At 37.0% G+C, this 22,250-nt stretch overlaps 1 protein-coding gene across 3 annotated transcripts in view; it reads right to left on the bottom strand.

Moving 5' to 3' along the window:
* Positions 1 to 2,907: 2,907 nt before the first annotated feature.
* Positions 2,908 to 22,250, bottom strand: part of LOC106065110 (lachesin-like) — a 150,276-nt gene continuing 130,933 nt past the window's right edge. For 2 of the 3 annotated variants that reach the window (XM_056025067.1, XM_056025074.1), the window contains exons 5-10: positions 17,587 to 17,757; positions 13,988 to 14,116; positions 12,332 to 12,616; positions 7,023 to 7,152; positions 5,907 to 6,016; positions 2,908 to 4,348 (exon numbers count right to left, since the gene is read on the bottom strand). In XM_056025067.1, the coding sequence (XP_055881042.1) occupies positions 4,233 to 4,348; positions 5,907 to 6,016; positions 7,023 to 7,152; positions 12,332 to 12,616; positions 13,988 to 14,116; positions 17,587 to 17,757 (941 nt within the window). In that variant the 3' untranslated portion in view covers positions 2,908 to 4,232. The remainder of the gene's footprint in view (positions 4,349 to 5,906; positions 6,017 to 7,022; positions 7,153 to 12,331; positions 12,617 to 13,987; positions 14,117 to 17,586; positions 17,758 to 22,250) is intronic. The other variant, XM_056025081.1, reaches the window with a different exon arrangement.

Raw genomic sequence — 22,250 nt, 5'->3', positions numbered from 1 at the left:
ACAAGGTAATAAGGATATTAATATGGATTTTGCAAATATTTTTCAAAGAATGAGGTGTACCTATGGACATACAAAATGATTTCTTATCTCTAGTTCTAAGTAGTAATGTAGAACATTCAAAACAACACATACATCATTGTGGGGGGGGGGAGTCAAATATTATGTACACATTGGCTTAGGATGGAAAGATGTGTCCTCTACAAATGGTGATATGTGAGAGACTAGTTATTGTATGCTTTATAATCTTGAACAGCTATAACATAGCACTTTAATATGTTGCATGTTATACAATCCACATCTACTTTATATGGTGGTATCAAAGTTTAAAAAAAAAAAGCAATTCAGGTGTTTTTTTTTATATTTCTAAAACATTATTAGGTCTTTATTTAAACCAAAAATTTCTTTCATTGTGGAGATACATATCTCTTTGTATTTAAAAGTAATCTTAGAAGACCTAAAATCCATGAGCTTCAACTGTGGAAGTTGCCTATAATGTATCTCTGTGCATTGAATGGCATGGGAGGATATAAATTTGAGTGTAACTATGTTTTAGTAAATTGTGCTAGATACTGTTGGAATAGCAGTAATAGAATAAACTATCTAATATATTCATTATTAGGGTCCTAATAGTTTGGTTATGCAGTATTTCAAATCCATAATGAAAAGCTAAAAAAACAAACAAAATGGAATTACCTCGGAATTATATCAGTTATTACTACAATAAAAGATACATCTTTTCAATAAAGTTCCAGAAGATAATTTATAAAAGTAATTATTAGAAATCCTTAAATCTTGCACTGTTTTGATTTATTACTTTTTTTTAGATATTCTGTACATGCTTTGAAGAAAATGGTAGCCTTTGAAATAGTCGAAAAAGTAAGCTTGGTAGTAATATGCAAAGTATTTCAATTAAAAATTGTGTCCAACATTTGTATTCACTATATAATAAAAAAAATATCCCATTTTACAAAATGATAATAGCTAGTGCAAGTAAATCTTTTTTTTTTTTTTTAAAATAGAAACAAAGCAAGGCAAAAATGTGTAAGCTCTAGTTTCTGTTCACAATGGAACAATGATTAGAAATTGCACATGATTGCACAAAATTTTTTTTGTTAAATTTCTACATTCTAAAGCATACAGAAAATGTGTAAATAGTAGTTACTGGAGTCTGACATTCAAGTTATTTTGCAGTTATCAATTCAAAGATTTGTTTAGTAGTTTGTAGTATATCACCGGAACACAAAATATACAAAGTTCATAACATTTTCACATCAGAAAATAAATAAATCCAATTATATATACAATTATTTGGCAATCAACAAATAATGGGGCTTTATCACCAAATGTGCCTAAACCAAAATGTCTGGAACTACCAGAACTTTGAAATTGTTTTATCTATTCACATTAGAAGTTTGATAATAATGACTTTACTCTTACAATCAACATTTCTGGTGTTATTTTTTTAAAGGTAATAGTTTGTTTGTTATTTTTAAAGTTTAAAGTTAGTCATATCATTCACAGTATTATTTCAAATGTTGGTGACATTTATAGAAATATTTAATTCTTAAATTAAAGTTTTTAATTGTATTGGTCTTGTAGCTCTACATACTTTTCTTATCTTATAAAATACAGATGTTTCTTCAAAAAAATGTCATGAATGTTAACCAATGACTTAAATTCTGCCAAGTCATTGGTTTTCCTAGCTGGCTCAGGCAACCCATTCCATGCTCTAATAGCACCAGGGAAGAAGGAGCATTTTCTTCCACTAAGAAATGCAGTTAACATTAAATTGAGATTAATTTTCTCTAAAATTATAGTTTACAAACGTTGGCTGCTGATGTTGCTGATTTGTCAAAAGGCCTACTTCTTTTACATCTTATAAGAAAGAAAATAATATGAACTTTTTTTTCGTAAAAATTTATTCAAAGGAACAATTACCAAAAGTTTAAGAATATAGATCCATAATTTTTTTTACAAAATATAAACATGAATAATTTTCTCTCTAATAATTCTAAACTCTAAATTTTTAATTCAATTTAAATAAAACAAAAGTTATTTTAATTTGATAAAACATAACTTGTGACCCAACTCAATGAATAGGTCACATATATCTAGATCTTTTTGTATTCAATACATGCTATGCTAATCATTAGGCATCAGTTAACATCACAAGATTGAATTCATTGCTGGACTAAATGCTGAAGAGATATTACAGTATTTACAGTAAGGATGCACATCTTTGGCATGTGTTATTGTATAACACATTAAAATGTCCTTTAAAAAAAACTTATATCCATATCCTGCTTTTCCTATATATAGATTATTGAATGAAAAGGACATCAGATTTAAAAATCAAACCAATATTTTGTTATTAAAAGCTTCATTTAAAAGAGTTTTTAATTTATATCTACCTTGAGTTCAGGGCTACAATTTAAAGCTATAGTTCAATATTGTGTAAAAAGTTTTTATTTTTGATATTTTGTAATCAAATGAGGTTTGTCTTTATCATATAGCCTTCATAAGGAAACTTAAAAGTAATTAGAATCCTCCAGTAACAACCATTGCAGCAACAGTGAGGTAACATTCTTTAACTGGAGAAAAACTCATATGGTTCATAGTATCAATTCATACTTGATTGAACAATGCAATTCAAAGTTTTAAAATTTGACAATCAGTAGGCCTACTTGTACTAAATATTCAAATGGTCAAGAAGATACTGGTATCTTTGGTGACAGTAAATGTAAATCTAAAATTAATCTTTAAAACATGGAAATGATGTAATTTATTTGATTTTGTTAATCTTAAAGGTTCTCAAGACTAATATTTCAAACTAGGACCTATATAAATCATTACAATAAAATTGCCCACTGTAAAAATTCAATCTTAATTCTTTGGTGCTGGTCTCTAACCCATCTTTTTTTTTTTTTTGGGTGGGGGGAGGAGGGGCCAGACCACAATATTTAACAGCAGGCACCTCTTTTCTTTTGCTCTAAAAAAGAAGTATTTTTTAATCACTTTTCAGAAGGAACTAAAACTTGATTTTGATTTGTGTGTGGATGTGTGTGTGAAACAGCCAACAACATTGAGAGAAAATATTTTCTGGTTTGAGCTTATTAAGTAGCCTAGCATTCATTACAACAGCTATCTTTTTTTTTTCTTTTTTCATTAATACAGTCTATCTGTGATTGGGATACTTAGATTTCATTTTTTGATAAATTTGTGTTTTTTTTTTCAGCCAAACAACATTAATGTTTTTTTTTTTTTTTTGACTGTATAATATTTATTTATTACTAGAAGCTTCTTATAATAAAGTTTATCCTTGTTATATATATATATATATCAATTGTAGTACAAAAAGTAAATTTAAATGTTGTAATGTTTATATATATATATATATACAAGCTTTAGGCTGAGTATAAACTGTAGGTCTTTTCAGAGAATATAACAAACTTTATCCAAATGCCGCTTTTATTATCAATATTAGTAGTTAAAATTAGCTAAAATTGTGACTATATTAAGACTAATATTGTGACTATCACATAAGTGGTAGGAGCTACGTATTGATGAAAAATGATTATAGTCAACCATAGACAGAAATATATAGACTGTCCACTCACTCATTTTATTATGCTGTCTATACCGATAAGTCTAGTGAAAAAAGATATGCCAAGAATTTTCTGATTCAGCTCTCCATTCAAAAGAAAACTTTTCATGAATCTGTTTTATACATAAACATAAAAAAATATCTGCTAAGAATTTATAGCTCTGGATTCTTAATATTATAATTATAAATTATAATCTAGTTCACATAGTTTATAAATCTATAAAAGATACCTAATCATATCAACAAGAATCAACTTTTTTAATGGTACAAAGTACATAAATTATGTCCATTATTACATTCACATACATTATTTCATTATCAGTAGGCTACTATCATTCAGGTACCTGTTGAAGTTTTGTTCCGTTCGTTTGTTCATTATTGGTCAAAGTTTTTGGAATGTTTATTTGCGTTGTTTAATTGTGAGTAAATCACCATATTAACTTTTTTCCCCATTAAGAACAAACTTCCAACTCTTATTGCAGATATTTCCACTGTAATTTGTTTCTTATGGTGTTTGCAAGGGCAATCATTTTATGATTGTAGCTTTTGTTGTTTAAAAATGATAATTTGATCGAAGATCCAAACACACTCAAATCATGTAGTCTTAACCTTCAGTGCTCTTCACCCATCACCTGCTACATGCAACAATCAAAACACCAATGGTCGCCATAATTGCTGGTTTGATTGTGATAGAAGCTGAGTTTTTCCTGTTAGGGTCTGAGATCACCGAGCTTTTGTCAGGAACTGTGGGTATAAATGATAGTTATTTACAAATGAATTATAAATAGATTTAAGTAAAAAAAAATGCCCACATAAAAGGAGACAATATAAAATGAATATTAAATTTTCGGGCACATCTCCGCTATACTGTCATAAGAATATATGAATTAATAAAATAGTAAATAAAACGTCAGTGATGTAGACTATATAGGATGTAAAATGATATTTAAAAAATACAATGAAAACATTAAAATAGGTTTGATGATTAAAACTAAAGATTATTTTCAGGTCACCAGGGAACTACATGTCTTCTGTGTCTGCCAGCTAATTTTTGAATAGCCACCAAAACTGCACAAACAATGCCGAGAAGTGTGTGTGTGTGTTGGGTACTTGGAGAGACATCCATTGGTCTCTGTGTTTAGGTTTTCTCTCCTCAAAAGCATCGTGAAAAGATCTCTAGAAATTAAGGACTGTCATGGCGTGGCCTTATTTAAGTCCTATCATTTTGGTTACACCTCATTTAGCATAGGTCACTAACCAACTCCCCCCCCCCCCCAGGCGTTTTGGTTCTAGGCGAGTCTCTCCAACTGTTCCCACATCTCGCCCATTGCTTGGCCTCTGCTTCCAAATCGCGGCGCCATGTAATCCTGGGCCATTCCCTCTCCATCTTTCCTTGAGGTATCCAGGTGAGAGCTTGCCTTGTAATGTAGGGTGCAGGCTTGCGAATGGTGTGGCCTATCCATCTCCGGCGTCTCTGAAGGATATCTACTTTAATGGGCTGCTGCTTTGTTCCTTTTCACAATTTCTCACTCGAGATGTTGTTTTGCTAGCGGATCATACGACCCTTCCTGAGGAAGGTATTGAATACATAGATTTTCTTCATGGTGTTGATAGTGGTCCTCCAGGTCTCTGCTCCATAAAGTAGTATTGGCTTAAGAATGGTGTTGATGAGCCTGATCTTGGTGGTGCTTACTTTCCTTGATCCCAAGGTGTTCTTCAGCTGATGGAAGAATGCTTGGGTTTTACCAATGCGGGTTCTGACATCTGCATCTGTTCCACCATTGTTGTCGTACTACCAAGATAGGTGAAGCTTTTCACCTCTTCTAGTGCCTCGCCTTAAACCGTAATGGCTGTGTTGTTGGACGCCTTTATCTTGAACACATTGCCCTTCCCTTGTTTATGGTAAGACCAATGTTAACTGAATTGTCTGCAGTGGTGCTTATCTTTTCCTTCATCTGCTGTTGTGTGAGAGAAGTCGATACCGTTTAGCTGTTTCCCCAGTGTCCACTGTACACAGATGACTCTGGCTTTCACCGACATGTGTCATGAGCCTTCCAGCTGAAGGTTAATCTCCTCCCGTGTCCCTGACTTCTGTTGATTTGCTGTTTGGTGTTTATTTAGCTTGTAGGTTTTCAACCTTCTTTCTTTTTCAGTTAGGATTATGGCTGTGTCGGTTATATAATTCGGCGTAGTGATCAACCAAAACCTGTATTTCGGGCTTGGTCCCAAGAAGTAAATACATTTTTCTGACACTGGTCTAATTATTAATAACATACACTGCGGTCCAATACTGAAGGGTTACCTTCTTTATTGCCAAGATTTGACCCCTGGTGGCTGTTATATCTGGGATCAGAGTGCCTATGGCCCCCTCTGTCGTTTTCCTTAGTGTCATCCTTGTCACCAGGCGCTTCACTGCAAAGATTAATACAAATTACTTAGAGATAGGCCTATATAAGAAGGTTATGTTACGTAAAAACACACATACATCAATGAAAATTAAAGCGTAAACGCGATTTTAAAAAATAATAATAATAAAAAACAATAACACTTCTACCAGCAAATTGACATTATCTTTTTTTTTTCCTTAAAAAAAAATGGAATAGCTGTATGAATGCGCGCGTGTGTGTTTGGCTTACATGTTTAGGATGTTTTTTCAAATTTGAAGATTATTACATCCGAGCCAGCCCAAACCTCCCACAAGACCCGGGACCATCAGCTATCAAATAACAACTTTATATACATAAAGAACAAAGCAGTGGTTTGGATCATGCTAGTCTCCTTACATTTTTTGTTCTAAGGCGGTATTTTGGGATTAGTATCTTGTTTAGACCTTTCGATAAGATATACAGCTCTGGGGGACATAGTCCTCTTTCTCTGGTGACACTAGGCAAGGGCTTGTTTCGTTAGTTCCAATTTACAGCTTCCGGAACACGTGTTGTCTTATTCTGGTGTGTTCTGTTTGGAGTTCCAACATTATTGGATGTATTCTATGGGTTGAAACAAGTATTATCCTCCACATTTCACAACTATTTTGGTAATCAATATAACTGTATTCTTGTGGTTGCCGTACTCAAGTAACCCCAATATTAGCTTCATATTATGCTCGTTTTTTCATTTGGCTGTGCGCTGAACTGTCAGTCGTCTCAATGGTCCCGGGTTCATACCATGCCCGCTGCCATCCCCCGTCGTTCTGCGGGAGGTCAGGACTAGGAAATCTTCAACATTGAAGGAATATCCGAAGCATGTAAAACATTTTATATATATATTTTTAAAATTCCTTTATTTCCCATCCTAGGCGAGCACTTCGAAAACTGCTCATGGAAAATACCAACTTATCATTTGAGAACCATCGCTTCGTGACATTAATGCATTACATAGCATTGCACACTAATAACAATAACAATAAGGCTAGTCCTACTTGCTGGAGACCCAATGGTGGCTCTCGCCATTGTTGAAAAGCTGCCCGCCATCGTGCTGGTCAATGTTCTGGCTCATCTCAGGGCGCACCGTGGTGGTAGTGGTCGATTTAGGGAGCGGTCTGGGCGTCTCTGATGAGTTGAACAATAAATGAAACATTATTGATTATGATATTCCCCCATTCCCCTCCCCTTATTTTTGGATGTTTAAAACACTTAAGCAGAGCTTGAACCCCCCCCCCCCCCCAGCCCAGAATGGAAGAAGCACTTAGTTATACACTGAACACATTTTAAACAACATTTCACGTCGATAAATTATCATAAACCTCGTCCTCCATTGCTAGCATGTTACTTTAACCAAATTTAAAGTAATACAAATTGAAAAAAAAAAAACTTTTTATAAAAGAGCAAATGTAGCTCGGAAATTAATTGTCTCGTATTCATTGCGAAAGAGAAGATTTATTGTAAAGAATGTGTCATTTAACTCTTTCTCTTTCTATTGATGATACCTTCGTCGATTTGACCTCATTAAATTAAATTAATGTTTGATTTTATAAACTTGACTTTGTCTTATATAAAAAGATAATGCATTTCCCTTTAATTCTAGACCAAATACAACATTTTCTGATAACAAACGACAAAGCTATTGAAGCTTATTCAAAACAGTGGATTGAAATTTTAATGAGCAAAATGTAGGATTCCGTCGAAACGTGGAAAATAGTTACGGAGAGAAAGAGTTAAATCCTTTTTTGGTTTCATAAACATAGTTTATGTAAGCTTGATTTCATTTATGATATTTTAATGTAAAGGCTTTGTTCATATGTTCATATCATGGTTCTATTATCTTTCTTTTTTTTTTCTTAGGCACACTTTTTGTTTCACATCTGATAACTGTGCACTATTTGAAAACTGAACATAAACCTCAAATCCGAGAGATATACTGTTGTTTGTGAGATTTAACAAGGAAATTTGTCTTACAATTTGTGCATTACACCAAACAAAAAACATTATAACTATAAGAAACCAAAGTGTACATTCACACCAGACTCACTCATAATTTACATGTGACAAAGTTTATACCAGATTGTTCTTATTTAATGATTTGATTGCCAGGGGAACAAAAGAGTGTTTGTGTCTGTTTGTCTTTGCTATCGGTGTCTTGTATCTCTTTTGTGATGGTAAAATCACAAAATCCTGACACAAAGGGTGATTCTTTATTTCGAGGATCTTGTTAGCTTTTTTATAGATGTTTGTCTCAAACAACTGCCCAAATGGGGTTTGTTTTTTGCCAATGATTTTGCCAGCAGCATTTAGGATTCTATTAAGTTTATTTTTATTTTTAATGCTTAGATTGCCATACCAGGCAGTGATATTGAAACTTAAAATATTGCAGATGTGAGCGTGATAAAACATAGCCAAGGCCTTTTCGCTAACATTAAACGAGGACAGTTTTCTTAGTAGTCGTAATCTTTGCTGCCCTTTTTTGCTGATATAATCAGTATTTGCAGTAAAATTTAGTTTATTGTCTAGGATAGTACCAAGGTATTTAAAGGTTTGCACAATTTCAATAGTATCTCCAGCTACAGAAACAATATCATTTTCCTTCTTGTCCCTGCAAAAATCGATTATCATTTCTTTGGTTTTTTTTTACATTTAATAATAAAAAATTATCTTTACAGTATTCCTCAATGTGTTCTAATTCTTTGAAATACTCATTTACGTCTGAGCTCTCTGAGAGCAGGGCAAGAAGAGCCGCATCATCAGCGAATTTTGTGAAGGAGCAACAAGAACTATCGGATTGAAAATCATTGGTGTACAAAATGAACCACAATGGCGATGTCACAGCCCCCTGGGGCGCCCCTGTGTTAACTATGCGTTCATTAGATATAACATTGTTTACCCTAACCCTCTGAGCTCTCTGGGTCAAAAATTCATTAGCCCATAGTATTATGTATGGACTAATCTGCAACGCTTTCATCTTTTCAATGAGTAAATGAAGTTGTATAGTGTTAAAAGCTGATGAGAAATCCATAAAGAGCAATCTTACATAAGTGTTCGGTAAGTCCAGATGTTTGTAGACACAGTTTAAAATATTTAGGATGGCATCGTCTACACCTTTACCCTTTTGGTAAGCAAATTGTAAAGGGTTTAACTTATTACAAAGATCATTCAGAAGAAACATTTTAACCAATTTTTCTAAACATTTAGACACAATGGAAGTAAGTGAAACAGGTCTATAGTCATTCATTTCCTTCGGTTTGGAAACCTTTGGCACAGGTACAATTATAGATGACTTCCACACAGGTGGTATCTCATGGTTTAGTAATGAAGTATAAAAAATATCTTGGAAAGGTTCAGCTAGTTGTTCAGCACATTCTTTTAAGATTCGCCCTTTTATTCCATCAGGCCCACCAGCTTTCATTGGGTTGACGTTTTTGAAAATGTTACAAACTTGCTCTTTAGTAATCGCTAATTCTAAGCAGTTGTTAACATTGACATCCTCAAGGGCTTTGAGTCTTAGATAATTAAAATCTATCGTGTCGAAGCGACAATAGAAATCATTTAACTCGTTGACCAATGTTTTTTCGTCTCTTGTAGCAAGATTATTTTTAAATTTGACTTGTGCTCCTGCCATTTTGTTCATGATGCCCCACGCCTGTCTCATGTCACTTGTATTAATTGTGTCTTCCAGCTTGGTGCGGTAGTTTCTCCTCCCTTCCTCAAGAACGACGTTAAGATTTCGTTGAGCTATTTTCCTTGTCTGTCCATCGCCACTCATAAATGCTCTTTTCTTTTTGATTATTTCCCGTTTTATTTTTGCAGTGACCCATGGTTTATTGTTGGGGTATATCTTGATGCTCTTACTGCTGACACACATGTTTTCACAGAATTTGATGTAATTTGTCACTGCGTCGACCCATTCTTCCAGATTTGAAGTGGTCTCTTTGAACAAATTCCAGTCAGTGCAGTCTAGACATCCCTGTAGTTTGAGAATATTGTCTTGTGTCCATTCTTGTACGTTTTTTTGAATGATTTTTCCTTCTTTAAGTTTTGTACGGTAAGTAGGCAGCAGTTGTATTGTTTTGTGGTCCGATGATCCTAGTGGTGGCTTTTCACGAGATGTGAATGCTCCTTTGATGTTACAATAACATAAGTCCAGAGTTCTGCTAAGCCATTACTTGCCCCAGCGCAGTCAAGAGGGTTTTGCTGTCAGAACCCCCTCTTCTATAAAACAAAACAAAAAAAAATGTAAACGACAATCCAGGGGCGTAACTAGGGATTTGGGGGCCCGGGAGAATTGACTTCTTTGGGGGCCCCTTGCATTTTGACATTCGACATATGACATGAGATAATGTACGCAAAAATATATAAGCCCAAAATCAAATTGGTTCAGTATATCAGTAAACTTAACAAAAAAATAATCATGAAGACTCTTTTAATGAATATTGCCGTTGTTTATTTGTTAAATAATGCACAAGTGACAAATCTAAATTGATATCGCTTCACGTCGTGCATTCTGTGCAGCAAAGACATCTATAACATCAACTACATCGATACTTTCTAGTATTTGTGACTTCACTGACGTTAAAGCCATGATAAGCCTTTCTTGCGTCATTGTGCTCCTGAGATACTTTTTGATGAACCTTGAGCTTTGAGAATGATCTCCCACATGACGTAATGGAAGTGGCCTGAGTTAGCGGTATTCGGAGGAGGTTGAAAGTTTGAGCACACGTAATTCCCATTTGATGCCTTTTTACCTAAATATGTCTATTGGTGATTGTATTACTGGTTTGTTGATGAAAAGTGCTCGTGCATCAATGACATCATTGAAAAAGCGATTTGCCATTTATTTCATCATACAAACAGGAAAAGTAGCACAGTTTGTCATAAGCGTGTCTTCATCTAACAGGTGTCTTGGTTCAAGAAGAAACCCAAAGGTATCCATTTTCTTTTCAGCCTTTGGAATCTGCCCTTCATCTCCATATGAAATCTGTCCAGCACTTCTGTCGCAACACGTTTGAATTGCAGTTCTATTGACAGTCCTACTTTAGAACTCAACTTCCCATCAAGTCTTTTCTTTCTTCTGGTTGTTTTGATTACAGGGAATCCATAGTATTCACTACCTTCTTTTGCTTTTTCGATGGATTGGGTTTTTGTCAGTTTCTCATCATTTTGCAGTAAGCATGAAAGGGTACTAATTTCTTTAGCAGCTTCCCGTATATGCAGTCCAGACTTTTGTAGTTTCTTCTGAACTATATTAATTGGGCGCAGGAGCTTTGACCAGAATTCAAGATAGGCAAAAAATTCTTAATTTTCCACTGCATGAAGAAGATTCTGTGCTAATATTATATGATATTACGTCATTGTTGGTTGTTTATGTTTTGTGCGAAAGTAAAAGGATTCGATGGAAATAAGAAGAGAGTTTCCATTGGATTGAGGAAAGATGAAAAGAGGGGTAATAACTCGAGTGTGAAGTTTAATTCTGAAATTATAGACGCCAAACCCGATTAATGGACTATTTTAGCATTATTAAGAATAACTTTTAGATCTGTTATACTCGATTTTGTAAATTTTCCTTCAAGGTTAATTAGTGTAGCCATAAAATACTCGCCATTTAGATCTATTATTAGTAAAGGTAACAAGATACCTGGAATTCGCTGTATATCATGCAGTTTTATTCGTGTCTACAAAGTTCAAAATGTAAAACTAACTTAAAAAAATGATTTCTGTGGGAAAAAGTATTTTTAAAATGTCAACAAAGTCAACGTACTGATAGACCTAGATCTAGGTTTAGACTTTGTGATAAATTTAATCCATAAATGTTGAAAAAAAAAGACACCCGTTGACACTATTTGTCAATCAAATATATTAATTTATGTATTTACAAATAAATTTCGGACACCCATTTGGGCCCCCCCCCAGGTGGGGGCCCGGGGGGATTTTCAAATTCTCCCCCCCCCCCCGTAGTTACGCCACTGCGTCAATCCCCAAATTCTAAGAGCATAGCTAAGGAAGATTTCGATTTTAAAACCCCTCCGAAATCTACGATAAAACCCCATCTTCAATATAAGACTATCCATACATGTCACCAGATTCTAGCCAAGTATGATGTAATAGCCTACATTCTTAGACTACTAGTACTTCGTCTCCCATTTGCACTTACGTTCCAATTCTACTAAATATTTCATCACCCAAGACCCACACGCACGCACGCATGCTGTAACACACACACACAACTTGCCGTTGCAGACTTCAGCTAATACTGTGAAGGAACTGGAAATAGACCGGCATACAAAGGGAAGCTACTGACCGTGCAAAATCATTTTCTCTGAATCGTTCCCGATGAGGTTTTCTGCATAGCACTCATATTCCCCGTAATCTTCTTCCGTCACGGCATGTATCCTCAGGCTCAGCACCACTTTGTTTTTCTCACTGAAAGCGTCCACGTAATAATTTGGGTTCTTGGTAAGGTCGATCCCTTTCTTCTTCCAGCTGCTAAGGTTAAGTGGGTTGGCCACAACCTCGCACTCCAAAATTGTGCCTTTGCCTCTCACTTGCCCAATTTTTTTCACAGGCAATGTTACCTCTGGTGCGTCTGTTGGTAAAACAATAAATTTAGGCACATTTAGGCAAATAGATTTAGTTGTATGGTCAAACGCATCAGCGTGTATAAAACAAGGTATAATATAAAATAGCCTCAGACACTTATTGTTGCACAAGTATTTGGTGCTTTTTTAGAAACTTCATGTTGCACAAATATTTGGTGCTTTTTGAGAAACTTAATGTTGCAGAAATATTTGATGCTTGGAGAGAAACTTAATGTTGCACAAATATTTGGTGCTTGGAGAGAAACTTAATGTTGCAGAAATATTTGATGCTTGGAGAGAAACTTAATGTTGCACAAATATTTGGTGCTTTTTGAGACACTTAATGTTGCACTAATATTTGATGCTTGGAGAGAAACTTAATGTTGCACAAATATTTGGTGCTTGGAGAGAAACTTCATGTTGCACAAATATTTGGTGCTTGGAGAGAAACTTAATGTTGCACAAATATTTGGTGCTTTTTGAGAAACTTAATGTTGGACTATTATTTGGTGCTTGGAGAGAAACTTCATGTTGCACAAAATATTTGGTGCTTTTTGAGACACTTAATGTTGCACAAACATTTGGTGCTTTTTGAGACACTTAATGTTGCACAAATATTTGGTGCTTTTTGAGACACTTAATGTTGCACAAATATTTGGTGCTTGGGGAAAAACTTAATGTTGCACAAATATTTGGTGCTCGGTGAAAAAACTTGTAAAAACAGTTTCCTCATTCCTAAGTATGGCGAAAGTGTAATCAAACATAGATTTGTTTAGGTCAGACATTTTAAAATGTACACTGTTAAGTTGTATGAAGCTTAAGCCCGGTTTTAAGTATGTAGAGGCCCGGGGCAGGATTTTGTGGAAGCCCCTACAATTGTTTGAAAGCTTTAATAAAGATCCAGTTATGAATGAAAAGACTTCTATCGAGAAATTATGCTATATTTTATAAGAAAAAATAAGTGTTCTTGTCAATTGAATCTCAATTTTCTTTTGAAAATAATTTTTAATATAAATATTTTAGTTTCAAAAAGTGTATATGTTTGAGTTTGTGGAGTGTAAGCCCCTTGGTAAACGCACTGTCGTAAATCCGGAGCTGTATTGACGTATTCAGAGCATGGTACAAGCGTACACTTCAAAACTGCGACTTTTTCGCCAGCCGTAAAATTATAAAATAAAATTACAGGTTTCTGACCCTTCGAAATTCGGATATATTTTTATCTCTTTTGTGTAGGCCCCTTTCTCGTGGAGGAATCCTCTCTCCAGTCTCTACATTGAATGCATCTAAAACTGTCTAGTGTACTGAGTTAGAGTTAGAGTATTGTGTATCACATTCTAATGGTTGTGTATTGTGTACAATGTGAGAACTACCAAACCTACACTGGACTTGAACACGTATCTCCCTAGTGGCCACTGGGGCGACGTCATTGAAGGCCACACACTCGTAGATATCATCACAGTACCTGGTAACGTTGTGGATGACCAAGACCTCACCATCCATGCCAATACCTGAAATCAGAGGTCCACAAATCACGAACGTTTCTAAAAAGATAGTTTAAAGCACACGGCCACATGTCTAGACGGCCACACATCAACGTACGACCATAAGTCTGCACACGGCCACATGTCTAGACGGCCACACATCAACGTACGACCATAAGTCTGCACACGGCCACATGTCTAGACGGCCACACATCAACGTACGACCATAAGTCTGCACAAGACCACATGTCTAGACGGCCACACATCAACGTACGACCATAAGTCTGCACAAGACCACATGTCTAGACGGCCACACATCAACGTACGACCATAAGTCTGCACACGGCCACATGTCTAGACGGCCACACATCAACGTACGACCATAAGTCTGCACACGGCCACATGTCTAGACGGCCACACATCAACGTACGACCATAAGTCTGCACACGGCCACATGTCTAGACGGCCACACATCAACGTACGACCATAAGTCTGCACACGGCCACATGTCTAGACGGCCACACATCAACGTACGACCATAAGTCTGCACACGGCCACATGTCTAGACGGCCACACATCAACGTACGACCATAAGTCTGCACACGGCCACATGTCTAGACGGCCACACATCAACGTACGACCATAAGTCTGCACACGGCCACATGTCTAGACGGCCACACATCAACGTACGACCATAAGTCTGCACACGGCCACATGTCTAGACGGCCACACATCAACGTACGACCATAAGTCTGCACACGGCCACATGTCTAGACGGCCACACATCAACGTACGACCATAAGTCTGCACACGGCCACATGTCTAGACGGCCACACATCAACGTACGACCATAAGTCTGCACACGGCCACATGTCTAGACGGCCACACATCAACGTACGACCATAAGTCTGCACACGGCCACATGTCTAGACGGCCACACATCAACGTACGACCATAAGTCTGCACACGGCCACATGTCTAGACGGCCACACATCAACGTACGACCATAAGTCTGCACACGGCCACATGTCTAGACGGCCACACATCAACGTACGACCATAAGTCTGCACACGGCCACATGTCTAGACGGCCACACATCAACGTACGACCATAAGTCTGCACACGGCCACATGTCTAGACGGCCACACATCAACGTACGACCATAAGTCTGCACACGGCCACATGTCTAGACGGCCACACATCAACGTACGACCATAAGTCTGCACACGGCCACATGTCTAGACGGCCACACATCAACGTACGACCATAAGTCTGCACGATCACAAGACCACACGTTACTCGCTTTTTTTTTACAAAGCTTTGTTCAACTCAGTCTGTCTGTCTGTCTGTCTGGGAAAAAGTTTGTACATATTATTTCTCCGACACCTGAAATTTAGCAAAATTATTTCTTTTACCGGACAACACAAGAATCAATTTAAAAAAAACAATTAGTTAATTAATTATTGTTAATTAATTATTATGTTTAGTATCTCAAACAAGGGAAAGAAATTGTACTTGACCGAAGTGGTGGTATTAAGAACCATTTCCAGGTGCAACGAACTTTTAGGCTATAAGGTACTTTTATATTTGTCAACCTGTCATCAGTGTCTTTTTTTAATGCCTGCGCTTATCATAAACTTATACGAGCGTATTTTACGAAATGGAGATATGATTTTTAAGAGCTTTTCCATGTGATTTTCAAGATCCTACAGAGACATCGCAAATGGAATGAGTTTAGTTTTCTCTCTTGCTTTGCGTAGATGGTCCATGATTCACTGCCATACAGTAGTGTACTCATGACGCATGCCTTGTAGACTTCAATTTTGGTCACTGTAGTGAGCTTCTGGTTTTCCCAAACTCTTGGCCTGAGTGTAGCGAAGGTCGAGGCAGCCTTCCCTATGCGTTTTTTTTATCTTCTCTTCTAGAGACAGGTCAGCTTGAATTGTGGATCCCAGATAGCAGAATTTATTTACGGCGTCCAGCTTGTTATCGTCTATGAGGATAGAGGGTGGTGCTGTAGCAGGTGGTCCCATAACATTTGTTTTCTTCGTGCTAATAGTTAAGCCATATTCTTTACAGGCCTGAGAGAAGCGGGACATTAGTGACTGAAGTTCCTCTTGTGTGTGTGTGCCACAAGACCTGCGGGATGCTAAAATCGTTACACTGTATAAGAACAAAGGTGACAGAAGCGACTGCAACAATTACAGGGGAATCTCCCTCCTAAGTATTGTAGGCAAAGTCTTTGCTCGAGGGATACTTCCCAGGCTACAAAAACTCGCTGATCGAGTCTATCCAGAATCACAATGCGGCTTTCGCTCAGGGAGATCCACGATTGACATGATTTTCTCTATCAGCCAACTTCAGGAAAAGTGTAAAGAACAAAGGATGCCTTTGTATATTGCGTTCATTGACCTGACAAAGGCCTTCGATCTAGTCAGCAGAGATGGCCTCTTTAAAATTAAACTAACAATAATAAATTTGCGCGATCGGATATTATTTTTAACGATTGTTTTTGTCTGGAGCAATTTCATGATTTTAGCTTTCTCACTGCGCTATGATCCTATCACTTGCCTAGACCAGTTGGAAAGGGGGATGGAGAGAGAGAAAGAAGGTGTATCAGTGTCAATGTTAAAAGCATTTAATTCAATTCAAAAGTTGTACTACTTGAATTCGAACTCGTGTGCTCAAGCCATCCTCAAGCAAACACACAAACTACTGTTATAGTGAAGGGCTTATGAAAATAGAATGTTTTTTAGTCATCTATAGTTAGTTTCGAACTTTTAGGCGACGTCTCTCTACTCAAAGTATAAAGGGGACAAATTCAGCTTATACCACCACATCTGTCAAGAACAATTTCTTTCCTTTGTTCGATACCTAACAAAATAATTAATTACCAATAGTTAATTATCTAATATTTAAAAAATATGGATTCTTGTTTTGTCAGGTACAAGATATAACTTTGCGAAATTTCAACTTGATCCAATATTGGGTGTGGGAGAAAAATAGTCTGAGTTGATGTTTGCTTTGTAAAAAGTAAAGTACTACTTTCAGATCTTGCGATCTATAGGGCAGATTATGTGAAGGTAATATGTTTCTGTGGCCTACGGTTAATGAGAGTGCCATGTGGCCAGCATAAAGACCAACCGCCTTTACTTTGCCCCAACTAATGTCAGGTAACCATTAAAGTCGGTTGGACTCATACCATACCGGTATTTCGTCTACTATGACATCAGGGCCGGCCTTGCATAATTGGAGGCCCTAGTCAGGCAAGCCATTAAAACCTGTCCTATATCGCTATTTCCGTTGTAGAAACAAAGTTAGACTAGTAAACCCAGAGTCATAATGCGGCTGCCTAGTTTGCCTTAGCCTAAGATCGGCACTGGTGCCCTGATGCACTTGCACCGGTGCCCTGATGCACTTGCACTGGTGCCCTGATGCACTTGCACTGGTGCCCTTATGCACTTAATTGACTTATGACTAAGGAAGAAACAACGTACGTGTTCTGGCTCCTGCTGGACCTTGCTCGGGCCACTGACCAGTGGATACTCTATTCCAGGAGACTGTAGGTGGAGGTAAGCCCGTGACATTGCAGACCAGCTCAACAGTCACGTGTTCACGGACACTGATGGCGTTGGGTGTAGAAAGGTAGTCAATGATCGAAGGCGGCTCTATGGAGAGAGAGAGAGGAGGTGTTGATAGGCCAAATTAATATCACATGCTTAAGAATAAACAATAAGAAAAATTGTTCATAAAAAAAGGTCTTATTAAAATCAGAGGCAAGCTGGAACAAAATGAAACAAACTGGAGCCTCACATTGGACAAGCCTTACATATAATATCTGGACTTATCAAAAGCTCAAAATGGCCTCTCTAATAGCTTAGGGCCTTTTAAAGTCTAAATAAGGCAATGGATACCAGTGTGCTACTTAGGATAAAAACATATTTTTCTTTCGATATGCCAGTACAAACATCTGAATTAGCCAGAAAAAACAACAACATATAACTAATTTACACATTAAATTACTTTTATTAACATGAATAATTTGATGTATCTTTGACATATGAATGGTGGCGTACCGAGGGTGACAGGAGCCCGGGACAGCGAGACCTTCTGGCGCTCCCATTCAGTGCTGGAGTTACCTATAGGCAACAAAAGCTATTGCTTGGGGGCCCCCTCAAAAAAAAAAGGGTTCCAGTGATATATTCAATCACTTTTAAGAAAGAGAAAAGGAAAATTGCCTTATGTTAAATATCTAAGGAAAAAAAGAGGCATTATCAAATCTAACTCCGGTCCTGCCCCCTGTCTCACAATTCTGTACGTAATTCCTACTGCATAAGAACAGTGACAGCCAGCAGTACAAAACGTACATAGAAAGTTAACGAACTCTAGGATATTTTATTATGAAGTCTTTTTCTAGCCATTTTGGTGTCCCCAAGTGCTCTGGGCCCCTGCCCAACCCGCCCTCTCCTTGCTACACTATTGAATACGAACATCTCAGTAAGTAAATTGGAGTGATAAGAAACTATAAGATCTTATACTCTTGTATGTTTTGGAGTATAGCCATACACTGTGCACAGTATGCCAACAGCTGTATAATTTTATTTTGTACTGCTATAATAGAGGGCTTCATTATTTATGCATATTTTCATTTATGAGATATGTTTATAATGGCCTAGTTAATGTTTTTGAATGGACCACTACTGATGTGATTTTAAGGTATAGATATCATTACATTTTTTTTGTTTATATTGACAACGACATGAACATTCACTCCAACTTGCGAAAGAGATTTCCATCTAAAAGCGCTTTTCATCTTCCCCGGCCTCAGATCAACTTGTATTCTTGTCACAAAATGGCTTTCGAGTAGATCTCTAGCCTCGATAAGTTGCTTGTGCCAAGGGAGGCAAACTACACGCTCGTTACAAGCGTCTTCCGCGGTTAAAGGGTGATGTCCCTTTTCCTACCGGGCAACCAGAAATATTTTTCTTTTTTATTTCGGATCGCAATGAGGAATCGAGGGTTTGTAAATGTGAGCGTGAGAGTAAGAGAGAGAGAAGGAAAGAGAAAGTTAAACAGAAAGAGAGAGAGAGAGAGAGAAGGACAGAGAACAAGTACCGTAGAGGATGGAGATAGAGGCCTATAACCAAGAGGAAAGAAAGAAGTGGAACTGAAATATACAATAGCTTCAGATAGAATGAAAGAGCGCGTTTGATCAAGAGTAATACAAGTTAAAAATGTGAATAGCAGTCCAGGATTACCTTAAAGGCTACACAAACTAGAACACAGGGCGCCTGAAAAATTTTGTAAGTTTTTTTTTTAATGAGCAATAGTAATTGTAAGCTAAAAATGTATTATTTCACTATCCATATACTTCTTAACATTGTATATCATTTTAACCTTCTAGGAGTCCAGGTAATCGAAATTCATATTTGGCACTAACAGAAAAGACAGAATGTGGAAATTGATAAAAAGGGGGGGGGGACAGGGAGCTAGACCACAACAATTACCAGCTTTCCTTGTTGTTTTTCTCAAAGCATAAACAAACAAAAAAAAAACTAGATCTATATACGAGAGAGGGAGAGAGAGAGAGAGAGAGAGCGAGAAAGAGAGAGGGAGAAAGAGAGAGGGAGAAAGAGAGAGGGAGAAAGAGAAAGGAGAGTCATGGGCTGCTTGGTCGTTTGGTATGCGAGGTGAATTGTCGTTCGAACCATGTCTTCCGCCATTCCGCGACAGCTTGCGGGAGGTTTGGTCTAGGATATAATAATCTTCAAATCTGGAGGAATATCCCAAACTAGTTCTGACCTGATGGTACACTCTGCTCACGACAGGTTCACCTAGCTCTATGCAGTCTATACATCTACTAGTCTTAAAACACTTGTCTCCTGGTCAGCGAGACGAAACAACGTTAGGTTCATATTAAAATGTTTGTTCAAATCACTATTTGTTCAACTAGATATGTTTTGTTTTGTCTTTGTAATGTTGTGTGTATAGGAATTATTCGTTGAGTTTCATGTATACAGTTATAATTTAACTCTCTCTCTCTCTCTCTCTCTCACTCTCCTTCTCTTGCTCTGCCTTGCTTCTGTTTTATCGAGTGCTGCCCCTGGGCGTCACACCAGAGTAATGTCCCCTTGCTTCACATTAGCGACTTGCCTCTCCATTAATTTTCCCTGGATGTGACGTTCCGTTAGTTCTTACACCACTGAGTCTCTCTCCGTTCTCTCCTCTATAGAGGTTCTCAGTTCTCAACACATGCCCCACAAGTACTAAGAGTTACTAGAAAAATGTTCTAATATTTCAGATTTTTTTTTCTCTTACAAAATACTGAAAGCATGAAAATGACATTAACTATTGAGTCTAATGACATGATTAAATGCAGAGGTTTTTATGAATATGTCTGGGTTTTTTTCTCCTTCTTTTTATTTCTGATTAAAAATGTCAACCAGGGATAGAATCTACTGACTTGAGCTTGTCCGACTCCAACGCCGTGAACCAAATCTTTGGAACTGCTGAAATGTATTTTATATATTTACAATGAAGTACTTTGTTTTCTTGGACATGTTTCGGGTGGCATTCAGAACTTTAAGATTAGAACGGCGTGTGTTGTTCGAATCTTGGAGCATCGGAACAAAAGTCCAGAGCGCACACCACACTACCAGGCAGCTATCCTACTACTTTTTACTTTACTTGTTTACTTTTTACTTTACTTGTTTACTTTTTACTTTACTTGTTTACTTTTTACTTTACTTGTTTACTTTTTACTTGTAACTGACAAAGGAAAGAGAAGGAAATAGCTGATTGTAGAAACATTTAATTTATGACATGCTTTTTTGTGTATATTTAAACGTTTTATTGAAGAAAGTTAACTCTAACATAAAGCTCACCTTTGTAGCAGTAAAACAATGTCAATACTGAGAGTACCTATACTAAGTGAGTAGGAAGCAGTAAGATATTCTTATCAACTGCACTTGGTTTTCATGAAGTCAGTTACCTTAAAAAATACATAAACACCCCTTTTATTTTCAACACGTCTACTTATGCAGACTCCTGGAAGGCACCACTTAAAGGTTTATACTGAATTTAAAATGGCTAATGTGACGTATCACTAGAACAGATCCCTGGACTCAATGCTGTTTTATCGATGTCTCTCTCTCTCTCTCTCACAAACACACACACACTCTAACACACACTTCTAGAGAACGCTTCTCGCCAACTTCAAAGAGGAGATATTCTCTGAAGACCTCCTCCCCCCTTCCTCTATTTTCTCTTAGCTTCTATCTCTTATTTTATTTAGCCATGAGATAACAATAGATGCAGCCTATATCTTATTAGAAAAGGCAAAAGAAAATGTAAAAAATATATAAATATAAATTTAAAAAAAGAGATCAAAGAAGGGAAAGAACTGCAAATCCACAGCCATTTCTCTCAATACTGTAAAATTTATTTCCATTGTTCTATATCAAACAAATTAATTAATTACCACTAAAGAACGAAGGAGAATTAAAATCGATTAATTCATATTTTGTTAGGGACACTGAATAATTGCACAAAGTTTCAACTTGTTCCGACAGAGGGAAGTGAGAGAAAGTAACGAGTACAAAATGTGGACCAGTCAGTCGATTGAGTTGATGTACAAAATGTGGACCAGTCAGACGATTGAGTTGATGTACAAAATGTGGACCAGTCAGACGATTGAGTTGATGTACAAAATGTGGACCAGTCAGACGGTTGAGTTGATGTACAAAATGTGGACCAGTCAGACGAAGTGAGTTGATGTACAAAATGTGGACCAGACAGACGAAGTGAGTTGATGTACAAAATGTGGACCAGACAGGCGAAGTGAGTTGATGTACAAAATGTGGACCAGACAGACGAAGTGAGTTGATGTACAAAATGTGGACCAGACAGGCGAAGTGAGTTGATGTAAAAATGTGGACCAGACAGACGAAGTGAGTTGATGTACAAAATGTGGACCAGACAGGCGAAGTGAGTTGATGTACAAAGTGTGGACCAGACAGACGAAGTGAGTTGATGTACAAAATGTGGACCAGACAGGCGAAGTGAGTTGATGTACGAAATGTGGACCAGTCAGACGAAGTGAGTTGATGTACAAAATGTGGACCAGTCAGACGAAGTGAGTTGATGTACAAAATGTGGACCA

Source organism: Biomphalaria glabrata, chromosome 1 (genome assembly GCF_947242115.1).
Source record: "Biomphalaria glabrata chromosome 1, xgBioGlab47.1, whole genome shotgun sequence".
NCBI classification, from domain to species: domain Eukaryota; kingdom Metazoa; phylum Mollusca; class Gastropoda; family Planorbidae; genus Biomphalaria; species Biomphalaria glabrata.
Note: the sequence above shows the minus strand (reverse complement) of the source record. Positions and strands in the feature narration are given on the sequence as shown.